Raw genomic sequence first — 27,487 nt, forward strand, 5'->3', positions numbered from 1 at the left:
CCTGCAGAATAGATTACTGTAACGCTGTTCTTTCTGGTCTCTCTAAAAAAAAGTATTATCCCACTACAGCATCTTCAGAACTCAGCTGACCAGAAAGAGAGCACACATTACACCAATTTTAAAGTCTCTGCACTGGTTACCCGTCTGCTTCAGAATCGACTTTAAGATTCTTTTAATGGTTTTTAAAGCTCTTAATGGTCTTGGTCCAAATTATTTATCTGATCTGCTTTTGAAATATGTGCCTTTTAGAACCCTCAGGTCTTCAGGCAGCGCTCTTCTAACTGTTCCTCAAGTTTTAACTAAAACATATGGTGAGGCCTCTTTCTGCCATTACGGCCCACGTTTGTGGAACAGTCTGCCTGAGGACCTGAGGAAAACAGAGAATTTGGACATTTTTTAAAGCAAACTCAAGACCTACCTTTTAGCTTGGCTTTTGATTAAATTATATTTATTTATTTGTTTATTATTAGTCTGGTTTTAGCTACTTGTGTTATTTTATTATTTATTGTGTTTTTATTTTTATTTTTTACGTCAGCTTCAGTCCGGTCTGAAGTCTTATATTCCTTGTATTTATTTATCTTAATTTTTTTATTGCTCTTATTGCTTTTATTTATATATCCTATTTATTTTTATTTATATATCCTTTTACCTAGTTATCTTAATTTTTTATTGCTTTTATTTCTAAATCCTATTTTTTCTATTTTAATCTATACCTCATTCTCTGTTGTTTCCCCACTGTGTGAGATAGCGTTTCCTCAAGTGTTCTTAATTCCCGAGTTTGTGCGAGTGTGTGTTTATGTGTAGGTGTATGTGTGTGCCTATGTTTGTTTTTATATCTCTTGTATTAAGTGCTTTTAATTGTTGTATTGTTTTTATGTAAAGCACTTTGAGCTGCTCCCTGGCATGAAAAGGGCTTTATAAATAAAGATTGATTGATTGATTGCAGTAAAAAAAAAAATTAATCATATCTGTCCAATGCATAAAGTCCAGTACCACGAACTCACAACAGCTACACTTTCTTTCTACTGTATAAAGTAAAACGATGTATATAAACATCAAATATAATGCTCCCTTCCAGCTTATGGGCTAATGTTTCCAAAATTTGGCAACTGTTAGCCAGCAGCTACCTACTTAACTATAAGCGTCACAATACCACCTCTGTTTCCTAACACAGTGCAGAACAAGCCTGGCTCTGTTCCCTCTCGTTGCCTGTAGCTAGCTGGACTCAGCCCTCTCTAAACTTCCCTGCAGGTCAGGAGGTGCGTATAAGCTGCCGCTCCGTGCTATCACATCCTTGAATCTACCCCGGGGTTAAAGTCAATGTCAAAGCTAATGAATATATAAAAGCTGAGATGATTTTTTCCTCATGAGAGAGCAAGTATCAGAATAACCATTTAAGATTAATCTGTGAAGCCTGTGGCAAATTGATTTTGCACTCAAAAATGCGACTCATGTTTGGACAGCTGCGCACAAACTCACATGCAAACCATTCTCTTGCATGACCACACTGACACATGCATGCATACCAGTATGCACTGAAACCTTTGCTGCACAAATTTCACACAATTTGAGGAATGTGCCTCAGGGACTGCATAACACAGTGGAGTAGGAAGTGGGAACGCCAGTCTGGAAATGATGTGAAAACAATAGAGCAGCTCTGTGACTTGCAGAGCGTGTAAACACTCACATAAAATCTGATTTCAGCAAAGGAAGGCTCGCCTCTAACCTTGTGAGAAACTGGCAGAACCAGGAAATGTGGAAGGCTGTACTTACAGTTCAACTGTGTATATGTGTGTGTGTGTGTGTGACTGTGTGCTAAAAGGAAATAAATTTGGATTCAATCTGCTTGCTAACAAGCCAGAATGAGTCTACAGAGGATTTTAGCTGAGTGAAATTAAGGCTGCATGTGTGCGTGAGTGAGGATGCGTGTAAATGAATGAGACAGGTTAGATCCTCTCGAATATGTGTCAGACCTTGAGCTGCTGTAGTCTGAGCTTCTCATCCTCCATCTCTCTTCTGGCTTTGTCCTGCTCTTCCTGCAGGCGACGCTTCTCCTGGAAAAGGAAAGAGAAGCAAGTGCAAACAAAGACAGTGAACATAGATGTATTGAGAGTTTAGTAGACAGGGAGTGGGAGCTGGAGGAGTAATTTATTCAAATAAAGAGAAAAGGCAGACCAAAGAACATGTGAACGGGCTGAGGTAGATAAACAGTAACAAAGAAAGTGAAGAGACATCAGAGAATAAGACATGACTGTGAATAAGTAAAATTAGGACACCTGGTCAGCCATCTGCCATAAGGACACTGCCACCATAGACATTAGCTCTACTCTATTTCCCAAAATGCTCAAAGCAGCTGTCCTCATGGCAAACTGGTGTTGTTTTCGTGGGACCAGGGACACCCTGGCTCACCACACTGCACACTCAATAAATTATTTAAGAGCTATGGACCGCTCCAAGAGCACAGCTTAGTCTCTTCACCCTCTCTTTCTCTGTGTATACAGATAAACGTCTCTCTCTCTGTGTGTGTGTGTGTGTGTGTGTGTGTGTGTGTGTGTGTGTGTGTGTGTGTGTGTGTGTGTGTGTGTGTGTGTGTGTGTGTGTAGACTCACAGCAATGGCCTCCAGTCGCTGTTTGTACTTCTCCGCCTCATCCATCTCGGCACCTGTGACACAACAAGACAGGATCGAAGGTTGGAGATCACAGGTTAAACAAAAACGAGACAAGTCAGCTGGGTTCATTTATTCCCAGAGTTTGTCGTGTTCACTGGTTTGATGGAAGATGCTCAAGCTATTATTTCAGATGGACTCTCTGGACTTTGTTAAAATTCCTATTAAATCTATCTGTTGCTGAGTTGTCCATTTTGGGTCCTTTTTAGTCTGTTATTTTGTCCTTGCAGGTGCAAAAGCTGTCTGGGGTCGAACGGGTGTACCAAGCAGAGAATCAAACAGCATTTCTGTGTCAAACTCCAGGAGTCTCATCTCTGCTACATCAGAGAGCATAGAGGCAGCTGATGAGTGGTAATAAGATCACAGACAGCCTTTGCAATTTAGCAAGTGGCATCATCTTCAAAGCCACAATGACCCACAATCCTCACAAAAATGTCTCTCCTATACCTCCACTCTGCTTTTTGGGTTTGTCATGACACAACCTCAGGCATCTCTAAGAAAATAAGCATTGGCAATATTTGTTTTTCCCTGCAGCTGACATTAAATGGGACAATATTTGAGCTCCCAAAACACAGAACATGACAGAGCATAGAGCAGAGCCATACATAGCAACCAGCTCATGGCAACTCAGTCATTAGTGAGTTCCTGCTATCACAAGCCATACCTCTGCTTTTAGAGGCAAACCTTCCATCTTAAAAATACAAGTAAACTTCTCAGGAGAAAACAACACCTATTTTTGGCCCATGTCATTCTGCACTAGGTGGGTTTTGTTTAAAAAAAAGGCTTCAAATGATAGAAAAATAATTATAGTGTTACAGAAGATGGGAGTTTTTGCAGCAACAATCTTCCAATCACCAACAATCCTGTGTGATGTATAAAGACTTCTGTCCTACACCAAAAAGCATTTATCCATCACAGCAACCGAGATGTCACACTGGGAGAGATCTGAGTAATACAGGGCCCCATTTCTGTTCCAAATGCCACGCTGTCACAGCTATTGTCGCTAATCGCCATCACAGGGCTTTGAAGCGCAAAATATGTGCCACCATGCACACACAAAACACTTTCCAGACGATAACCTGCAAAACCTCCCGAACAGAAAATTCCTCAGGACGCTGAAAGCAACATAAAATTTAAATGGTGACGCTAGATTTCAGGGTAAAACTAGACACTAACACTTACAATTCAATAAAATATAATAAACTTCCTGAATACGCTTAAACATATCTACCCTCGGCCACATTACCTCTCCCAAAAAAAACACCCTCCACATGCTGACAGGCACGCTCTACAAATGAGAGCTCTCATTTCTCCCCAGAAGGCAACTCGGTAGAGCTTATGCTATCGTTGCTCCACCAATATAGTAGATCTTTTAAAGCTTTAAGGGGTTCTCAGTTATCATAGCGAGAAACTTTATCTTACCAACACCTGAGGGATTCCTTTTGGCACGCTTCAGGTGTGGGGTCGCTCTTGGGGGGTCACAGGGGAAAAAGTCCCATATGAAACAATATGAGAAAATGCAGGTGCACTTTGTATGGAGGGGAAAACAGACGAGGATGAAAGAGGAAGAGTGAAGGGAAAACATTCTGATGGGGAAACAACCTCTAGCATGCCTTTCATTCCACTGTAGATCTTTAAAAAAAAAACTCAAGGAGACACAGAGGAAGCTTTAACAGAAAGAGGTATGAGAATATATATAAATAATATATAGAGAGATTGAAAGACAAGAGAGAATGCACCCTTCAAGAGCAACAGAGGTAGACAGAGACAAAATCATATTGTTGCAGGGTTTTGAATGACTGGAGGTGCAGTGACAGCTTACAGTATAAGCCTCCGTAGGGAGCAGAGGCTTGTGTCTCATCAGGGCTCCAGGAGAGCGCCTAGAATAGCAGCTAGAGATAAACAAGCAAACACAAACAGAGGCTTTGATGAGGAGGTACTGAGGAGCTCCCTATAGACACACACTGACTTCGATAATTAGACACGATACAGAAGGGTGGAGAAGGGAAGGCTGACAAAGTCAAAAAGTTGAGAGACAGAGAAAGTCAAGATGTTTGGAACGGAGACAGGCAGAAAAATAAATTGAGAGGGGACAAGGTGACATGAGTTGCAGCGACTGGTTTGGGATTCAGACCTCCTAATATCAACGAAGTGTGAATGACCTGTGACACTATACTGCAGCTCTACAGATCATTTCATTAATGCAGCCCCAAACCACAAACCACTACTGTACACAATATATGTCCTGAATTCAGAAGAAACTCCCTCCAAACACCTATGTAATGTGGCCGATAAAAGAGGAGAGAAATGTAATCGATGTGCATAACATAAAATGACATTATTTGAAAATCAGGATGAGAGCTTTGTAGATACTATAAATCATTCAAGATTCCCTATAAATAATGTATATTCTTTATTGGCCAGTGTCCACCCTTTGAAAACTAATTTGATGTTTTAGTAATGTGAAATATGTATTTTAAACACAAATCTTTGCACCTCAACTGTGAATTTTCACACAACTCCCACAATCATCTTGTTGTATTTAGAAAGCACAGCAACGCACAAATGTGCTGTGCGACTCAAAATCTGCACTGCACCTTTGCCTCTGTAAATTCACACTATATCTAATATATCTCAACCGCAGTAGTTAAAACCCAGCATGGCACATGAGCATGAACATAGCTCAGCTGCTACTTTATTTAATAACAGATTCACTTGAAACACCTGTTGGAGACCAGCGAGGATCAGTTCCAATAAAAGCAGTCTGGTTTGAAGGCAGCAATTTGGGTTCTCTGCAAATGGTTGCCAGTTGAGCATGTAGGCTGCCTGATCTCAGCGGCATGACCCCCCCACACAGTCTCTGCCACTTTACATCTCCCAGTTGGCCTCTCTTACCCTCCAAATACCTCATTCACACTTTGTCACAAAATGGACCGATGGCAAAACAGCGAAAGACACAAAAGAGCTGAGGCTACAGGAATGGTAGTCCAGATGGAGGAAAGAAGCACATTTTATCTGAGCTTTCCACAAGGATGTGGAGGAGTCAGTCAGCGGGAAAGAGCAGCCAGCTAGGGGGGCTTCACAGACACACACCCACCCAAAGCATAAAAAATGGGCATAGAAGTTCGAATTGTCCTCTGGCACATTTTAATGTCACTACACTGATTCTAACTGGGGCATGTGGGAGTGAGCACTGTTTTGAAGCAGAGGCTAATGGTTGTAAATGTACACACCAAGTGAACTGCACCTTGTTCAAAAGCATTTTAGTAAAATTAAAAATGAATATAATAAATATTTGGCTGTACTTAAACCAGTAGGTGGCTGTTTGGCACTTGTGGAAAGCTCTGCTGGACATTAGTACTACAGCGGTCAGTTAATTTACTGATTACTCAAAATGCCATTTGCACGGTTGACATTTTTGATTTGTCATAGTAAAAAAAAAAAAACACACACACAGATGGTTCTAAACTTGTTGCCATGCCTCTCACTTTCATAAAGTGTCCCAATAAACGATGGTGGTGTGACAGAGTCCGCTTGCACAATATGAGAACATCAGTGACATTCTGCCATTGTAAAGAGAGAAGAAACTGGAACTCTTTCAATTTTTATTCGAGTAACAACAGTCACTTTGGCCTTCAGGAATGATGGGCTTTTTCAGCCATTTCAGAGCTTAATCATTTGATTTATGGTAAATGGTCTGTATTTATATAGCGCTTTACTATACCTGCAAGGTACCCAAAGCGCTTTACAAGATATGTCACATTCACCCATTCACACACACATTCACACACTGATGGCGGAAGCTGCCATGCAAGGTGCTGACCACGACCCATCAGGAGCAATTAGGGGTTAGGTGTCTTGCTCAGGGACACCTCGACATGAGCACAACGGGCCAAGGATCGAACCGGCAATCCTCCGGTTGCAAGACGGCCACTCTACCCACTGAGCCATGCCGCCCCCATAATCTGATTTGTGATTGAAATCAACAAATACTCTCATTACTAACTAATCATTTTTAATTCAGCAATGATGTGGCAAAGTGTTTGTTCAAAAGGGAATATTTGGATTTGGGTTTTCTGTATAATTTTGAATAGTAATAATAACACTGTAGCTTCTTAAGGTTACCAAAGTAAGCTGACCAAATAAATTTGTATTATATTTAATATTGTCAGATTAACTAAGAATGGCCCAATCAAGTTTTCCCCCCTAATCTAATCCATTTCATTTTAGTATTGTCCGAGATCCAATGCTATTTTCTTTGATAATACAGACTTACACAGTATTGTATATTAGTTGTAGTGTCTGGTTGTTCCACCAGTTAGTGCTCAGTACTGTAGCAACCAGAGGAGGTAAGCAGTAGTGTGGTGGCCAGCAGAGAGCATAGTGGGAGTTTATCTCATAAAGGGCAACATGACAAAGTCTTGTGTGACATTTAACGAGCATGAAGCACACATTATGTGAACTTGTGATCTCTTAGGCTGACATTTCGACATCCCAGTGACATATGAATCAGCAGCCCTTGAGCCTGCATCATATAGTGGTAGTAAATGATCAGATTTAGGCTTATGTGAACATCGATCGGTTCAAATTTGTCATGATCTGAGATTGAGATATCCGAAGTCTAAATTGCAATATTTAAACTTGCAAAGCTAATCTGTAAAGTTGGTCTATATTCTCTATTGGAAAAGCAGGAGGATCAAGATAATTTAAAAAAAATAAGAGTGACTTGAGATGACTTGGTTATTCCATCAGTGGTTTTATCTGCAGATGTGACACGCTGTAGATCTGTAGTTCTTCAAAAAAATGTAAATTTAGTTTAAAATTCCATAGTGAAAATCAGCTAACCCTTAAAGTTGCATTGTTGTTTGATAAATTACTCAAACTATTAAAATAACTGCCAATTCATTTTCAGTTGATTCACTAATTACTAGTAATTATTTGATTAACTAGTTCAGTGTTAAAGTTGAGGATCACAAAAAATACTACATTAAGTAAAAATAATAACTACCATCCCTGTTGCTTTTAGGGATTATTGACCTTTAACTGGAAGGCCAAGAAGTCCAGCTGCCTCTCAGTCACTCAGTCTAACTGCAAACCACCACCAGGCTTTCTTTCTTTCCTCCAGGCATGGTGCAAAAGAATGTGGTGTATATTTACCTTCAGCGTATGTGTGCATGTTTATATAACAATGTATATTTGCCTAGTGGGGTGTCATGGAGTCTATATGCCAAGCGCTGGTGTAGCGACATTAGCTCTGTGGGAACAGATGGAAACACAGTAGGGTGTCTGGAATGAAAACCCTAAGAATCGTTTATTATCACATCTCACGGCTTTCTCTGACATACACTCATAGGCAGTGCACAATTGACTGCATAAATGAATGCAAAATTAGGAACTTAAGCTGTGTTGCCATTTCCACAAGACAAGACGTTGCTGTGTTTTTTTTAATCAGAAGGCCGGAAGAACTTCTTTCAGAAACTATTTTGTGTTCAGCTGAATCCAAATCACAGCGCATATGTAAAGAAAAGTCATCATTATTCTCAGTCTGAGCAAACACCACAAAAGCCGAAGCATTAGCATTTAATTTTCCGAGGGTCTAAAAAGAAGGTTCGCTGAATAGACTGCAGGAGAGACAATCAGCACAATCAGTGCTCGCTGATAGGCAGCACTTACATTCCTCTGATGTCTCCTGCTGCTCTCTGTCGACTTGCTTGCAGTATGTAGGGTCAGTGGTGGCGCACAGTAGATCCAAGAGATGTAATGTAGATAAGCTGCTCATGCACGTGTTTTCAGGGTTTGAAACTTGCCTATTCAAGCATAATATTTGACTAAAACATGGATGTGGCAGACAGGTGAGAGTACAGGGTCACTGACTGGGACTTCACAGGGATGGACATGAGCTGCAGTGGAGCATGAAAACTGAACGTTGGGTCATGGGACTCTAACAAGACTGTGACACGGGGCAGCTCTTTGTCCTCACTAGACTGAGATAAAATATTAACCACACTTCTCTGATGACTTAAACATTGTAGTCATCACATAAATATAACAGAATAAAAGATCTACGACAAAAGACACATGGCTAGAATGCGGCATGGCTTTGACTAAAAAACTAAGATGTTCTTTACATCAGGAAGACATGCAAAGTGTTCTACAAGTAACAGACTGGCCGCTGAATAAACATCGCATGGTAAGCTGCTAAAATAACCTCAAGGTATGAAGGCGCTGGAGGAGGAGCAGAAGGAGTCACCAAAAGGCCACCCGGTGACATTTTGTTTTCGTGTGAAGATGCAATTATGCTGCTGTTAGACCGCTGGCCACCCGACTTCTCTGCACACCGAGGATTCTGCTCCATTTGTTGGAGAAATGGGAGGGATGAAGGTGACGGAGGTGAGAGTGAGAAGCAGGTAGTGTTATACTATCAGATTGTGTGCTCTGGATTACACACTGTAAGCACATCTGAGTACCAACATTAATAGCTTTATTAATTTACAATACCTGTATTAGTGATGCTACACTGGAATCAGCTCTGTTCATCTGTAGTTCATCTGCTTCAGGCTCATTTACAATGTTGCTTCTACGCGCCACTTCTGGTTGCTTCTGTTCAAAATTGCTGGAGTTCTTTTTAGTCTCAGGGAATGGAGCAGTTGAGAGTAGCATTTAAGCCGCAGAACTGAATAGAGTCAAAGAAGATAGAAGCTTTTTTTTTTTCCAAAAATGCATGCTATTTAGACCGAGACTAAAGGTTTTAAAAGTCCAATCTGGATGGTTTCACATTTATTCTCTAGTGTGAAAACATTGACAGAGACAGAGAGAAAGTACTCCAAGGCCACTGCAAGCTGGAAATATCCTTCCACCTTTGTGTTTAGGGACAGGAAGAGCACAAACACCTTCCTCCAGACGATTAGCATCAGAACACGCAATCGCACCGACCCTGACCTCTGAACCTGCACATCCTCTGCTCTCGTCACCGGCCCTTGCTCAGGAAGAGCCCGACCTAAACACTCAGCAAACTAACTCTAAGACAAATTCCTAGATTGAACTTCAATCAGAGACGGGGCAATCAAAGAGGCAATCACTCTCCAGGTTGAGAGATGGACAGAGGGAATTGTTGTAAAGTGCTTTTTCATCAGCTATTGATTTTCAGCTGCTTTACAGACTCTGCAGCAGAAATTGCATTATTGGAGATGGATATACAGCGTATCTCGACAGAAATAAAACTGACACACGATGGCAGGGTGCGTTTGTGTGTGTACCGTGCGTAATGTCTACGTGCACGTGTCTGTGCGCGTGTGTGTACTGTACATGTGTGGGTGGTATGGGTGGAATCTGTGTAGCTTGGATGGTGCTCCTGCAACAGCACACAGCCAAATTCCTTTGATTGACAGTCCAGGTCAGGAGAATGAAAACACTGCATTCCACTGCTGTGTGTGTGTGTGTGTGTGCATCTGAGAGAAAAAAAAGGAAGGTTAATGTGCGATCTGTGTGTGTCTCTACGTCACAGAGCTAACAGTGTAATAGACTTTGGATCCGAGGATTGTCAAAATCAACGACATGCATCACAGAGTTACCTTGAAGCTTTTAACCCCGCTCACAACAGTCCGACCGCCGCCTCACATCTAAGTAACGCAGAGGCTCAAATAATGTGTGCACTTAATAGCACAGCAGAAGTCATCAACCTACCAGTCCCATATTTATCAGTGTATTAACTTTGCAGCTATGTACGCACAAATGATCACAAGGGAGCACATTCGCTTGAAAGCATCAAAGGCATCACTGCAAGGGAAAATCAAAAGAAATCTTCCAACGGTCCCGGTGTTCAGTGGTTAGACTAAAGCAAGTTTAATGCACTGACAATCTGACTAAACAGAGCTGAGGAAGAAGACAACGATGAAACAATACCACCTCAAAGGAGCAAATTCTCTTTGCTCTCATTTTGTCTCTTAAGTCATACAGCCAAAAAAAGGATTGAGGGGGATCAATGGTGTTCTGTCAGGTACCGCACGTACACACATGCACGCACACGCACACACGTATACACAATAGAGTCTCTGTTCAGCAGGAGGTAGGCTGGTCTTTGCCTTCACTTGCTCTGCCCACAGTTTTCAACTGCAGGAATACTTAATGCACAAAATACGCACCCGTAGCACTCCATCTGATCTCTGTTTGGGCAGATCCAGAAAGTAATGTGGCGTGGATGTTTCTAGGTTTAGCTAGAGTCTTTAGGGATTTTCTTTTGCCAACCTGCAGTTCGGTTCATTCAGTCTGAACCCAGGCAGACAGTTTGGCTATGCTTGGTTATTTTCCAGATTTGTATTCACTCTGCTAAAATTACAGACAATCCAAAACCAAAAGCTGCAAACATTAGGGCGCATGGACTGACAGATAACACTGGTCAGTTTATCCGACTGTCATCCAACGTCCTTGTTACATGGGTCCACAAAAGTCAGGCTGCATTCACCAACAATGTGTTTTTCTCCACTCGTGGCACAAAAGCTCGGAAAGGGCGGCAGTTACTGATTATGGACATTTCTAGTCAAACCTGCAACTGGACTGAAGTGGAAACACATTTTCCTTTGTATCTTTCATAATTATCTACCAAATTTGCCTTACGGTGCATACTGACATTTTCTATGCTGTCAACCACAGTTTGCGCAGCCATTATGTCTCCAGCCGAACACACAGATGTCTGAAATAAGTCGAATTACTGTATATGGCTGCATATACTGCATGGCATTGCCCTCCAAGTGGCTCCCAATATAGGCGAGCTTCTGATTGCCCGTCATGTCAAAATCACCATCTGCCACACACATTTTAAATATTAAGTCTGGAAGGATTTGGGTTAAGAAAATTAGTTCCACCACCATTAAGCTGAGCAACAGATCAAAAGCAAAAGCATGGGGAAGCTTTTGTAAAAACCTTGTCATCCACTCATCAAATCATCAGAGGGGTGGCAGAGATTAACACGGTCATCTGGAGCATACATATGCATGGTGAGGATGAGGAATAACGCGCTATGCAGCTCTGGTGAGTCATCTTGGCTCGCTGTGTGTGATTAACATGCAGGATTATCTGTTTAATCCCAAAGTGAAGAAGTCAGATTGTTACACTGGTCCAGCTGTACACAGAACGGTTCAGTTTTAAAAGTGATAATCAGCTGAGGCATAACAGCTTTGAGATCAGTTAAGTTGTTCCAAAGGTTTATATGCACCAAGCTGGAATATTAAAGAAAAATAAAATTAAACAAGAGATGAATAAATGTATTTAGTATGTTCACACATATTCTATGCAAATACACACAGTCAGTGTGGATATGAATGAGAATGAATAAGAATAGATGATGTTGTATGTTATATTGATTTCACAGACATCAGAGACTAATCTATCACTTTGGGCTTTGTAAACTAAAACCAATGACTTATTACATTCTTACATATAATCTTCTGAAGAGTTATATTTTACATTTCTAAGGGGAAGGTGCAGTTGAACAAAATCATACCGTCATGATATGCTCCAATGTCAGCATTTATTATTCTACAAATTTGCTTTCCACAGTCCTATATAAGTTCTAATCTTCAAGATTTTCATTATATCACATCACATCATTTATCATTTTCAGTCATTGATTATAATCACATTCAGGTCTGCGATTTAGCTGCAATTAAAATTAATCATAGCTGGCTGTTAAAGCTCTCACTTTACACATATAAATAGCTTGATTTAATATAATTAATATAACAAGGTAGCTTGAAAATTACTTTGAACTTATATATATCAACCATATTTCACAGACCTCTGTGAAATCTCTTAAAAGCATGTGGAGAATGCTTGTACATTACAACCTACCACCATGAAAGCACCAGCTAATAGCTGGTTTACTGCTCTCTCTTGTGTTTACTTGTACACTCAGTCATGACCTTGCATAACTACAGCACAGGAGACAATGGCTTATCAACTGTTGCCCTTACACCTTAAGTCAGTTAATCACTGTCCTTTCAGTGTTTTGGTATTCACAGATTCCTTCCATCTACAGCTTTATCTCCTAAAACATTGTGCAGACAGACAGCTGAGGCATATATTAGTGCTCATGTTCAGGAGATCAGAGGGGAAACGTCAGTTTTTAACCCATGAGGATTTTGTGACACGACACTCTGCAGATGAGTGAAGACTATAGGGTAGCAAAAGCTTCTGAATGTTTAACAGCATATTTGAATTTGGTGCACAGTGTCAGTGTTGTTTAATACATGCACAACATTAAACCACTGACAGGTTTAGTGTAGAACATTGACCATCTCATTACAATGCAATGTTCTCCTCTGAAATCTTGGGTCCTGGCATTCATGTGGATGTTACTTTGGCCGGTACAACACCGCTGCAAACCAAGCACATCCTCCATGGCAACAGCACGGGCAGCAGCCTCCTTCTAGGAGCAGTACAATGCATCCCTTCACAATGCAGAAAACCACTCAGGAACAGTTCGAGAAACACGACCAAGAACCCAAGACAGTGATCCAGGTCGCAAACTCCCCTGATCATATGAGGCATCAAAAGGATGAGCCAGAACAAGTTTGATCCATGGAGGTCGCATCCCACAAAAGCCAAAGAATCAGCGTCCAATATTGTAGTGCCAGGTACTCCACCACGACACTCAGAAGTGCTGTGTTTTGGTGGCACGAAGGAGATCTACATACCACAGGCAGGTGTCTTTAGTGGTTTTCATTTTGTGACTGATTGGTGTATACTCCAGTACTATATCATATAAAACGCCTCAAGCTGTGTGCGTGAACCTGTAATTTTAAAATATCTCAGTCCTCTTAATCTGTCTTATCTACTTCACAGTTAACAAATCATGAGAAGCAGGGTGACAGCCTCATCAATCAAAAATGAAAGGACACAATGAAAGATATGAACAAGACACAGACATAATATAAATGAAAATCTGTCAGGGAACCAGAGAGTTTAAAATCAGTGAAAGAACAGGAACTCAAGGAAGTGATGTGAAGACAGGGATCAGAGTTTGAGACGTGTTCTGACAAATCCTGACAAGACACTCGAGGCTGTGACACTACAGACATTCTACCTGCACACATCAAGCTCACAGTGGCACACCTTTCAATGGTTCCCTCGACATTTTGTCAAAACCAAGTCTCAGGACATGTGCAGACACATGCACAGATGTATGACAGTAACTGTATCTGCCGTAGTGCACCTGCAAGAAAATTGGAACACTTTTTCTAACAGAAAAACAATGATTTTCACATTTCGGGAATTCAGAATCATGTCAAGTTCATTATAGTAATTACTGTACTAAAAAACTGGTTAAAATAAAGACTGGTTTAAATTAGTTAACTTTAAAAATGCATATGTAATGTTGTCTTTTTGCCATGCTTAAATTATTCACCTCTAAAGGATTCAATCAACAGAAAATTGACAGATTTGAAGACTGAGTAATTCAAGTAATTAAACAAAGATATTTAACATTTTCTGTGGGGCTCATTCATTGATTAAGCACAAAAACAACTGACAAATCATTTGCTCGCCGCAGGGCCAGTGTGACAGGGAGGCATCAGCAAATCTGTGCACTGACAAAGCACCACCAAAATAAAGGCAGAATGACCTTTTTTTAACCCAAACAAACTGGCCCTGCCTCCTCTGCTCTCTGATGCACGCTGTCAGTGTGGATCTTCATTAATACTGCCGGCTACAGGTTATCCGTTTGCTCTGCGGTTTGAACACTCACCACACTGCGCATTAGGAGGACGTTCAACTGTGTTAATGGAAAGCAGGTTTTGACAGGTGACATTCCCACAGTGCAACGGAATACAATAAGTAAAAGCTGTGAGCTGAATCTGGATTAAATACCAATCAATTTAAAACCGTGTTGTTTGGCAGAATGCCTCACAGCTTCATTTAATCACAAGTTACCACACAATAGTGCTGCAGCTGAACTGATGAACCAGAGTGAAAGTCACTCCTATTATGACTCACTAATGATGTGGCCTCTTTCTGTTAAGCGTTATTTTAGAATTTTCTACAAATGCATTTTATGACTCTCCATATGCACACATGCAGACGCTGTTCTTGTTGGCACATGTTGTCTTCACACTTGAAACAAGAGTGTGTAAGACATGTACTGGCCTGCTTCAATGATCTGTGTGTGTGTGCAGGATTAGTGTGTGTATGTGTGTCAAACAGGTTTGGAGAGGAATGCAGGACTGGTGTAATCCGGTCTTGGTTCATTTTCACTATTGTCATGGAGTCAAAAGCCTGTAGGCCTGTGTGTCGCTGGGCCCCACAGCTCAGTCACGATTATACACACATTCTCACACACTGCAGCCTAAATCATATTTAAACAACACGGGGACACCACATTACACCATCACAAAAAACTATCTGCATGTGCAGTAAAACCAAGTCTCAACAGATTCTCTTTACACCTATTTTTTTATTCTGCTCTGTCTTAACTTTGAGAAACAACAACTTATTCACTACCAGCTGTCCAGCTGACCTTGCAATGTCAAACTACACTGTTTGTTTAAATCTAGTCTGCAAGGGCGTTCAGTCACCTTGCAACTGTCTAGATCCATGCAACGTAATGTTTAACTTCCCTCCTTACTCATTATCATTGTGAACAAACAAAATTCCAATCAATCATTAAAGACAACAGAGCTGTCAACACTCTCTGAAGTTACAGATTTCAACATGACGAAGGAAGAAGCCACATCAAAGGATTTGTAAAACATAAATGAAAGAAATACTAATTGCACCAGTTTTTTGTGCAGATAATTTGCAGTAAATTGGTAACTTACTTGCCACAATCAATGCCTTATTCATACCAACATAATATCGGTATAATCAGATGCAGTCTCAGCTGGCTTGATGTCAGCACTGTTATTTTACCACATTGAAGAAGTGGGTTGGGATATCCAACACGCAACTCAAATAGTTCTTCTCCTATTAAACAAAAAGGAATTTCTTGTATTTATTGACACACAAATGCTGGATTCACCTCGTCATCAACCTCCGGAGTTCCTCAAGGATCTATCCTGGGACCAGTCCTTAAGTCTTTTCTAAAAGCACACAGTTTTTGAATGTTTGCGCCCAGAAATTTCTAAGTAATTTTTAGTCAGTTATTCCAACTATTTTGCAGAAGAAACATAGCCAAACTACATCCCACTTTATCAAACAGCTAGAAGAAATCATCCTCTTAGTCTGTTCTATCACTTTGTGTCTTCACGAGGAGATGCTCTAACAGGTTTAAAACTAGACCAAAATGTCACTGCACTTTTACTAACAAAAACTCAGTAGTTTGCTCATATCACTCCAGTGCTGGGCTTTATTTCACCCTTCTTATCACTTTCACAGTTTTATACAATTTACCACCACTATATACCAGTGAGTTGCTGAACCTTGATAGGCGCACTAGACCACCAAGGTCATCAGAAGGAGGACTCCTGGATATGCCTTGATCAAAGTTCAAGATTAATAGCGACCAAATATTTTCTGTCCTTACTTCTAGATTATGAAACAGTCTCCACATGGAGGTTAAATCAGGAAACTGTTGAGTACTCCTGATTTTAAAAAGTGCCATATAAACAAATTAAACTGTTTTCTACTTAAAATCCCCAAGGCTTCAGAAAAATCAATGAGAGCTGAAAATTCTGTTTAGTATGTTTAGTATCTGGCAACTTTGAATATAGGTACACACGTGGACAAAATTGTTGGTACCCCTCAGTTAAAGAAGGAAAAACCCACAATTCTCACTGAAATCACTTGAAACTCACAAAAGTAACAATAAATAAAAATTTATTGAAAATTAAATAATCAAAAACAGCCATTACTTTTGAATTGTTGATTAACATAATTATTAAAAAAAAACAAACTAATGAAACAGGCCTGGACAAAAATGATGGTACCTCTATAAAAGATTGAAAACTATTTGACCAGAGTGACATGATTAACTCAGGTGTGTCATTTAATTGACATCACAGGTGTTTCCAAACTCATAATCAGTCAGTCTGCCTATTTAAAGGGAGACAAGTAGTCACCCTGCTGTTTGGTGAAAAGGTGTGTACCACACTGAACATGGACAACAGAAAGCGAAGGAGAGAATTGTCCCAGGACATCCGAAAAAAAATTATAGACAAACATCTTAAAGGTAAAGGCTATAAGACCATCTCTAAACAGCTTGAAGTTCCTGTGACAACAGTGGCTCATATTATTCAGAAGTTCAAGACCCACGGGACAGTAGCCAACCTCCCTGGACGTGGCCGCAAGAGGAAAATTGATGACAAATTGAAGAGACGGATCGTTGGAATTGTATCCAAAGAGCCCAGAGCAACCTCCAAAGAAATTAAAGGTGAACTCCAAGGCCAAGGTACATCAGTGTCAGATCGCACCATTCGTCGTTGTTTGAGCCAAAGTGGACTTCATGGGAGACGACCAAGGAGGACACCACTGCTGAAAAAAACTCATAAAAAAGCCAGACTGGAATTTGCAAAAATGCATGTTGACAAGCCACAAAGCTTCTGGGAGAATGTCCTTTGGACAGATGAGACCAAACTGGAGCTTTTTGGTAAGGCACATCAACTCTATGTTCATAGACTCAAAAACCAAGCATAGGAAGAAAAGAACACTGTCCCTACGGTGAAACATGGAGGAGGCTCAGTAATGTTTTGGGGCTGCTTTGCTGCATCTGGCACAGGGTGTCTTGAAAGTGTGCAAGGTACGATGAAATCTGAAGACTATCAAGGCATTCTGGAGAGAAATGTGCTGCCTAGTGTCAGAAAGCTTGGTCTCAGTCGCAGGTCATGGGTCTTCCAACAGGACAACGATCCAAAACACACAGCCAAAAACACCCAAGAATGGCTGAGAGAAAAGCGTTGGACTATTCTAAAGTGGCCTTCTATGAGCCCAGATCTGAATCCCATTGAACATATGTGGAAGGAGCTGAAACATGCCATTTGGAGAAGACACCCATCAAACCTGAGACAACTGGAGCTGTTTGCTCATGAGGAGTGGGCCAAAATACCTGTTGACAGCTGCAGAACGCTCATTGACAAATACAGAAATCGTTTAATTGCAGTGATTGCCTCAAAAGGTTGTGCAACAAAATATTAAGTTATGGGTACCATCATTTTTGTCCAGCCCTATTTCATTAGTTTGTTTTTTTAAATAATTATGTTAATCAACAATTCAAAAGTGATGGCTGATTTTGATTATTTAATTTTCAATAAATTTTTATTTATTGTTACTTTTGTGAGTTTCAAGTGATTTCAGTGAGAATTGTGGGTTTTTCCTTCTTTAACTGAGGGGTACCAACAATTTTGTCCACGTGTGTATATTTCAATAACAACTCTGTCAACAGCACTTCACCTACCGCCACAGTCTGAACCGTGGATCAACAGGCTGGTGCAGTGGAATGCCTCCTCTCTCTACGGCAACATATTGTGTTCTGTGCGTGTCAGTCCACACACCAACGTCATACACACGTGGACAAAATTGTTGGTACCCCTCAGTTAAAGAAGGAAAAACCCACAATTCTCACTGAAATCACTTGAAACTCACAAAAGTAACAATAAATAAAAATTTATTGAAAATTAAATAATCAAAATCAGCCATCACTTTTGAATTGTTGATTAACATAATTATTTAAAAAAAACAAACTAATGAAATAGGGCTGGACAAAAATGATGGTACCCATAACTTAATATTTTGTTGCACAACCTTTTGAGGCAATCACTGCAATTAAACGATTTCTGTATTTGTCAATGAGCGTTCTGCAGCTGTCAACAGGTATTTTGGCCCACTCTTCATGAGCAAACAGCTCCAGTTGTCTCAGGTTTGATGGGTGTCTTCTCCAAATGGCATGTTTCAGCTCCTTCCACATATGTTCAATGGGATTCAGATCTGGGCTCATAGAAGGCCACTTTAGAATAGTCCAACGCTTTTCTCTCAGCCATTCTTGGGTGTTTTTGGCTGTGTGTTTTGGATCGTTGTCCTGTTGGAAGACCCATGACCTGCGACTGAGACCAAGCTTTCTGACACTAGGCAGCACATTTCTCTCCAGAATGCCTTGATAGTCTTCAGATTTCATCGTACCTTGCACACTTTCAAGACACCCTGTGCCAGATGCAGCAAAGCAGCCCCAAAACATTACTGAGCCTCCTCCATGTTTCACCGTAGGGACAGTGTTCTTTTCTTCGTATGCTTGGTTTTTGAGTCTATGAACATAGAGTTGATGTGCCTTACCAAAAAGCTCCAGTTTGGTCTCATCTGTCCAAAGGACATTCTCCCAGAAGCTTTGTGGCTTGTCAACATGCATTTTTGCAAATTCCAGTCTGGCTTTTTTATGAGTTTTTTTCAGCAGTGGTGTCCTCCTTGGTCGTCTCCCATGAAGTCCACTTTGGCTCAAACAACGACGAATGGTGCGATCTGACACTGATGTACCTTGGCCTTGGAGTTCACCTTTAATTTCTTTGGAGGTTGCTCTGGGCTCTTTGGATACAATTCCAACGATCCGTCTCTTCAATTTGTCATCAATTTTCCTCTTGCGGCCACGTCCAGGGAGGTTGGCTACTGTCCCGTGGGTCTTGAACTTCTGAATAATATGAGCCACTGTTGTCACAGGAACTTCAAGCTGTTTAGAGATGGTCTTATAGCCTTTACCTTTAAGATGTTTGTCTATAATTTTTTTTCGGATGTCCTGGGACAATTCTCTCCTTCGCTTTCTGTTGTCCATGTTCAGTGTGGTACACACCTTTTCACCAAACAGCAGGGTGACTACTTGTCTCCCTTTAAATAGGCAGACTGACTGATTATGAGTTTGGAAACACCTGTGATGTCAATTAAATGACACACCTGAGTTAATCATGTCACTCTGGTCAAATAGTTTTCAATCTTTTATAGAGGTACCATCATTTTTGTCCAGGCCTGTTTCATTAGTTTGTTTTTTTTTAATAATTATGTTAATCAACAATTCAAAAGTAATGGCTGTTTTTGATTATTTAATTTTCAATAAATTTTTATTTATTGTTACTTTTGTGAGTTTCAAGTGATTTCAGTGAGAATTGTGGGTTTTTCCTTCTTTAACTGAGGGGTACCAACAATTTTGTCCACGTGTGTAACTCTTGTCCTGAGCAGGCAAATAATATGAGCTGCCCACCATTGAAAAAGGTTAGGAAAAAAAGGAGGTTTTGCTTCATCACATATGCAGAATCACTCTGACATCAAGACTAATTCTCTGGTGGAGAGATAGTTAAAAGTCTGTGGCACAAACTGTATGCTTAGTTATCCTTATTCATAGGGGAAAAAAGTGGCAATACAAATATTAAACAGAACACACGTCAAGAAAACCGTAAGAATGATGCACAAACCTACAAAAATGGTTCATAAAAAAACTCCAATATGTCAGGGACAATGTTAAACGTAGAAAAACGGGGTGATGGCAACTTAAAACATCATGCTGTTCCTTAATTAGTGTGAAATCCTGCAATCCTCAGTTAGTCTGACACATTGTAAGATGGAAAGGTTTCCACATGTTGACCACTGCTCTTTCCTGCCTTTACCGTCTGGTCGGCAAATTCATTAATTAGGAAGTGGGACTGACAGAGCTAGTATTAAAAACTGCAACAAAAGGAGGAATATTTAGTTTAATTGCGCGCACAACAAAAGTACGCCTGAAAGCAGCAAACCAGGAAATGCAAAGCCTCCTCCGCTGATGAAAAGCAATATTTCTAGTGTATATGTGGCATGCACTTGTGCCAGGACACAGAACGAAACCACAGGCACCAAAACTCTAAAAAAAAAAAAAAAAAAGCTTGGAAAGTCATTTTCATCCGAGTGTGGGACGTACAGTAGATCTGCCATGGGCATTTTGTGCGATGTAGCAACAGGTGTGGGTTTTTCCAAATTTGTTGTGAATTGGCAGCCACGAGGCGCATTTTATCAAATAAGAGATGAGACAACAACATCACACATTAGCTGCAGCTTTGGAAGGAAGTGCAACATTAGACAGCTTGTTGGCATCGCTAAACTGTGAGAAAGCTTCAATTTCACCCACACCAAACAAAAAAAATGTAGGCCTTGTTCTGTGTCCATTAATGCTTCGTTGTGTTCATTCAGTTCTGTGCGTGTAACCTAAAACATCTCCCAATACTAAATACGTGCCTGTGATTTTCTAGTGAAGCACACATACCCACACTTCACTTAAACATCTTTGGGGGTACTTGCTACTGATAGTATATAGCAGTGAGATTCTTCTACCACTGACAGTGTAACCTAGTAACCACAGCCATGCATATATGGTTTTCCTTGACATCTTGACGCTGCATTATTTATCAAGTGTTTAATTTGCACATAAAAAGAAACACCAAAGCATCCTAGTTTCTGCATTCTGACTGCAGCTAAAGATTGCTTTCACTATCGCTTAATGCCACTATATTATTGTTTTCAATTTAGTGTTAGATTTGGTCTAATAAAAGTCAGAAAATGGTGCTTATTGCCCCTCACAATATTAAAAAGCCCAGTTTTCAGCTTTCAATAGCTCGTTTTGTTCCTTGGCTTACTGTGACATAAATACATTAAAAGAAGCAAATCTTCACAACTGAGAAACTGGAATCAGAGAAGGCATGGAAATGTACTTATTAAATGATTAATAGTTTAGCAGAAGCAGCAGACTATTTTGTTGCTGATTAATCATTTCTGCTGGACTTCCATCAGAAAAGCCAGACTACGTTATGATGATTTTCTAAAATGTGTTTTGTATAATATATAGGATGTATAAATTATAACCCTTTTAATCAAGTTTTCTTTAACTTTTGGCATGTAATATTTAAAAAGGACTAATGAACATGGAACAGCTTAATGCAATCTTAGACTAGACTTTAAAAAGAAATGATTGAGGAGGATGCTCACGAATGCTTGGAAGTTAAGAAGCTAAAATATTATCCTGTCAGACGGCTCAGGTCTTTTTAAAGTTATCTCCTCAGACCATTACCTTTACAAACACAACACATTACTTAACCGTCTAATCCTCGTCCGCTTGATTAATACATTGTTGATGGTGACAAAAGACAGATTGTGTAATGTGCAAATAGAACAAACTAAAGATAGAAAAGGTTTCTCTATCCTTACCAAGTGTCAGCTAAGACTTTCAAACATTAAATCAACAGATTAATTCAAAAGAAAGCAATACCACACACACAGACACATCAGAAGAATGATTCAAACGTCTGAAAACTGCCTTCTGTACCTACAAGGTAAAAAGGTGAAATCCATACTATAGTTCACAGTTGAATTTCAGGGCGTGGCCGGTATCTCCGGCATGTCTGGACTGACACGGTGACATAATGCAGAAACATGCCGAAGGTTAAATGAGCTCACTGGGGACCAATTTAGCTCATGTCTCTATTTCTGTATCTCCTAACATAGAAAATCAGCCCAACACACATTATTCTAACACCAACTGTAACACTTTGAGATTAACCTGCTTAAAAAACACACTCCTCCCATTTTACACATCTCGCTATATTGGCTTCCTCAAGATGAGGAGGGGAAACTCTTGTAATAATTTCTTTAGTGACTTCAGTGAAGCTTTTAATAGTCAGAAAAAATACTTCAGGGAACCCACGACGGTTGTCCTCAGACTTTTGTTTAACAGAAAGCCAGTGTTAGAGCCAGGTTTGAAAAGTGTGGGCATTTACCAAGCAGGGAGGATCTAATGAAAGCAGATATTAAGTATATTTTTGAAGCTTGAAACAAGCTATGGAGTGAAAGTCAGGATGTTTCTGCCAATGATGTATGTTAAGCAGTTTTATAAATCTCCCTTCACAAGTACAACACTTAATTGGAAGAGTATTGAAACTGCATTTTAAGTAGGATCCCCTCTAATGACGATGCCAGAAGAAAGTCATCAAGGGAACAGGCAGAGCAGAGCTGCAGGACTTTGCAATTTTAGATGCATTACCAAGGATAATGATTGGAATTCTCCTCAGCATTCGTTTCCTTGGAAACAAACATGAATGATGAGGTCTCTCTACCTTTATAAGAGAAAGAAATATAACTTTACGTGGTCAGCGGTGTACTGATTTGTTGTTTCCAGGTGAATCATCTTTGTGCATACCCGCCCATCTGAGTCTAATTTTCTGTTTAGCCATAATAATAACAGTGTGAAGAGCGTTGTGTTTGTTCATTCTGTGCACAGACACAGACAGAGCAGTGGCAACATCACATTAAGACAGAGAGTGGAAGGTAGAAGTCTGATATTATAGCGCAATGTGCAGGCGGGGATCTGTAATCAGAAATGCTCCACAATAAGCACTTTAAGGTCAAGTATAAACATGGGCACATCAAACACTGAAGCAACCACTGAGACGGTTCCTGTTGGACACGTGTAACTTGTAACATCAAAATCTGGGATTTGTCCTCTTTGTTAACAACATGAAATTTAATGACACTTCTCGGTGATAAAGCAGTAACGTCATCATGATGCCAGAATCTAAACTCAGTATACAGCAGAACAACAACTGGAGCTTTTTTGCCACCTAAAACTTCATTATCGCTGGAGGTGGTGCTGATTGTGGCTGAACTGTCCATTTTAATCAGGTTTTTGTGCGACTGAAAATGACTTAATCAAACTGTGTTTTTATGCAACACCTTCAGCGTGAAAAATGTCAGAGCGCTACAACTGTGAGGAGACATTATTCATCTGATTCTTCGTGACACCTGCAGTTGGAACAGACCATTAAATGGGAAAACCAAAACCCTTGTAAAATGCTCGGTCGAAATCTGAAAATATTTCTTCATTACAGTACTACAGTAAGGGGCAAAGAGCTGTATAAACCCACTACCACTTAAACTGAGGACAGACAGACAGACAGACAGATATATGCTTTAGGCAATATGACAGTGAGGAATTTCCCTCCTGTTGAAAATTCATCCATCACCCAGTTTGCCAAGCAAAGAAATGGTGGGTTTCATCACTCCCAGCTACTCTTTTGTCTCCTCCCCTTTATCTTTCTGTTTTTTAATCTCCCTCTGCCTTGTCAGAGTCTGACTCTCTCCTGCTCTTTTCAACACGATTTGAAAAGATAAAACTCCCGCTGATTGGTGGTGCTGACGACCACACAGTTTCTGCTGCCCTTTTATCTGTCTTTAGCTGCTGTCTCGCCCACTCTACCCCTCTATCTCCTTCTTTATACATTTGGGTAGATTTCTGCAGATTCTTGTCAAAACTAAACTGCTTTGCAAGAGACAAGCCCATCGACCTGGGCTCCACGCTTTATTTTTTTCTGCCTCAAAGACAAAAAACTTTTCAGCTGAACACTAACAAACAGGCTACCAGAGGAAATCACTTTTAGTCACACAGAACTTCCATTTGTTTCCCGTTCACAAAGAAATAGAGACTTTGTATACACATGGACTATTTTGTATGATTACTGCACAAGAGGAATCGTGACCACAAAGCTACACGTTATACTTCATGGCATTCTTCAGTGACAGCCAAAATGCCACAAATAGTTCAACACAACTGCCAAAGGCTGAAGTCAAAAATGCATTTCATGTTTGCTTTATATACCGTCTGATCACACATTGTGAAACAGCTGGAAGATAAAAGTCTACAGCAGACAGATGTGCTATCTGGCAAATCAAAGAAGACATTAGCGATTCTGGTAATTAGAACAGACAAGTGTAAATATACAAGAAGTGAACAACACACGGCTGGAAATATGACAGCAACATAACAGAGTGAAACTTGGTCTTGCTGACATTTTAGTCTAAATCTAGTTCTGCTTTAACAACACCAGGCACGTTCAGACATCAAGAATAAATCTTCCGATAAAACTGTCCAGATCAATTGCAGAAGCGCAGATGATTTGCAGCATATTAGTGTGTCATGGCAGCACTGTTAAGTGTTAAACATCCTGTAATAGGAAGGTCTGAAAGAGGGAGACACAAGCTAAAGTTAAATTCACTATTTCCCAAAGCAGAAATTGTCTAAATCAGGATTCCTTTTTTACCGTGCCATAAAACAGCAGTGCTGATCCCTAATCAGCTGGTTTCTTTGCCTGAGGTGACACCTACATTTCTGTATATCCCGTACAGACATCTTTAATGTGCAACTTCTCTTTGAAACCTAAGCCGTAAGCACGCTTGTTAACAAAACCTTCAAGAAAATAACTCTTCCCAGACAGCCAAATTAAGCCAGGGGTGAGTAACACCCGCTGGATATGGCCTGGAGGCCCTCAGTTCTTCAGCCTGACAGAAGATGAACCATGTCAGGAGCCCCTGCTGGGATCTCTGCTTGTAGTCAGTATGCTCAGCTGCATGCTAAGCAGTGCTTGTGTGATGGGTCGCAAGTTCGAAACTGGCTTCTTTTTAAAGCAACACAGATCTAGCGTGACTGTGGCTAAAAAGTGATAAAGCAGCCGTACGTTTTGCAGTACGTAGGTGAGTCATACATGGGAGTGAGAGAAACAGACGTGTGGTTGATCTGATAGGCATGACTCGAAATCTTGATGTGCTCTTGGTGTGTGTGGGATGTTTATGTGTGCTGGAGGTTAGATGCAGCTGCAACAGAAGCTACAGAAGTGTCAGAGGACAGAGCCACTATCTGAAACCACTGCACCAGAAAATTGCTGTAAATACTTTGAAGAGTTCAGGCTTTTGGACTTAATTACTCATAAAAGTCACAGGCAGACAGAAAAATTGGAGAAAACAGAAAATGTTAGTATTATATTCTGCAAGAGAAGAAAAACCTAAAACACTTAGATTACTATACACACAATATGGCAGCTCTATGATAAGGTTCACACATTGTGCCTTTTAAGTTCTTGTCTAAGTGCAAAATTTATTCCCTGTGAATTTTTGCCTGGGTTTAAGGAAGCAAAGGTGGTTATATAGTAACTAAAGTGACTTTTGAACAGCCAAATAATATTTAAAGAGGCTCTAATGAATGTATAACTCATTAGTTTGCAATGCTTTAAAGAGGTCAGACAAGTCAACAGCTGCTGGGGCTGTCCAGCTCTGGCTGGGCTCATTTCCACCTCTTGGCCCAGACTCAAAAGGTGTCAACCCACCACGTAAGCCAAACTTGTGCTCAAATTCAAGCAGAAAATGTCGCGCGTAATGATCCAAAATGCTCTTACCTGCTCAAACTTGGCCAATAAAGTCCAATAAAGCGAAGGAGTAAAAATAAATAAAAAGTTTGAAAAAGAAAGGACAAGTGACACACAAAAAGCGAAAAAAGAGCAGTCCTCTTTCCAGCTCAGTTACTTCTATGGCACGAGGAGTAACACACGACGCACACGGAACACCTGAGTCTCCTGCGCGCCGAGTTGAGTCCAAAAAGACTCGGTCGTCGCATGAACGGCAGACGACGCGTCGCCGAACCGATCAAACTTTTTCAAGCTGTACAAACTTTGCTGCAAACTGAAAGTGGCAGCATCGGTGGAAAAAAGGTGAAGCAGTCCTGCGTCTCCCCGCCTCCCCTTCGCGTCTGAAACCCCGTCTGAGAGGAGGAATAGAGTCGGTCTGTCCGGTGGTTACCTGACTCCAGTCATTACGGTGAGGCCAGCCCTCCACACAACAGCAGCAGCAGCAGCAGCAGCAGAAGCCTCATGTTTCCTGTTATTGTCTCTCTGGATGGCTGCAGAGCACATAAACAGCTTTCCTCAAAAGCAACAGGTTGAGATGCTTTCTGCTTCCTTCTAACTACTGATACCACCAGCTATCTGCAGCCACATTGGAAATTAACAGTCATTGGAACACAGTCAACCCCCCCCCCCCACACACACACACACACACACACACAGCTGAAAAGATCCAGCGCGTTTTTTGCATTTAAAAATCGTATTATTCTAATAATGATATCATCGCAGTCTAATGTGCTCAAGCAAGTCCCATGTAGAAATGATTTGATGATCACTAAAGCATTACATTTCATTTTAATGTCTTTGTTTCCTGCAAGTGCTCAAGGCCATGTCATTTTATCAGATTCTGATTAAATGAGGCATCTGTGCAAAAAGAAAAGGTACTTCTCAATAAATGAAAGTCTTAACTATTTTAATGCGTAAAAGTATAATGTGCGATGTAAAATGTTTCTCTGTATGAAAGGGCTGCCTGGAAAGTGTAAAATCCCTTCCAGCCCAAATGTTGGATTCCACATCCTGTCTGTCAGCTTTAGACTATGGGTGTAAAAAGACTGAACTCCATTTTTGATGATACGGTCATGTTTTGTTCTGGTTTGCTCTCTTAAAAATAATCATTTTACTCAATGGCAAGAATAATAAGGTCACCTTTTATATTTTTTCATGGAAAATGGAGTATTAAACTAATATAAAAGCTGAAAAACAAAGACCACTCTTTAGAGGACAGTGCAGTGAAACTACAGCAAGTCCAGGTTAGTAGTAGAGCCTAAACAATAATGGATTTTTTGGGGGGCATATACCAGTTTTAGAATGTAGAAGTTCCAGCATTGTGTCTGTGTATCAACTGGTATTGTGTTATTTTGAAAAGCAAACTTATGAAGCTATTGTTTATTTACTTTTCAGTAAAGTAATTCACAAAGTAGTTGACATGAAGATAAAGCTCGACTCCACACCACTCTCTGCTCTGCTACATGTGCTGCACATCGTAAGATGTAGGTTTTATTGTAAGTTGTATTGCAAACTGTGGAGTCAGAGCTGCACAAGAATCTTTCTCTGTATTATGTTCAGTAAAACAGAGTGGCGCGTATTTGACAACATAAGTACCAATACCAACATATGTGTGAAAGGCCAATGATTGTTGGTAATACTGGCCAACTGATGCATAGGTTAGAT

General features: G+C 40.4%; 1 protein-coding gene across 2 annotated transcripts in view; it reads right to left on the minus strand.

Annotated features, from left to right (window-relative positions):
• The window catches only part of palm3 (paralemmin 3), a 40,581-nt gene extending 14,185 nt beyond the window's left edge, over nt 1–26,396 (minus strand). The window contains exons 1-3 of one of the 2 annotated variants that reach the window (XM_022193841.2): nt 25,814–26,396; nt 2,610–2,662; nt 1,974–2,054 (exon numbers count right to left, since the gene is read on the minus strand). In XM_022193841.2, coding sequence (XP_022049533.2) covers nt 1,974–2,054; nt 2,610–2,654 — 126 coding nt within the window. In that variant the 5' untranslated portion in view covers nt 2,655–2,662; nt 25,814–26,396. The remainder of the gene's footprint in view (nt 1–1,973; nt 2,055–2,609; nt 2,663–25,813) is intronic. The other variant, XM_022193840.2, reaches the window with a different exon arrangement.
• Between the last annotated feature and the right edge of the window lie 1,091 nt (nt 26,397–27,487).

The sequence above is a fragment of the Acanthochromis polyacanthus genome, chromosome 3, assembly GCF_021347895.1.
Source record: "Acanthochromis polyacanthus isolate Apoly-LR-REF ecotype Palm Island chromosome 3, KAUST_Apoly_ChrSc, whole genome shotgun sequence".
Lineage (NCBI taxonomy): Eukaryota > Metazoa > Chordata > Actinopteri > Pomacentridae > Acanthochromis > Acanthochromis polyacanthus.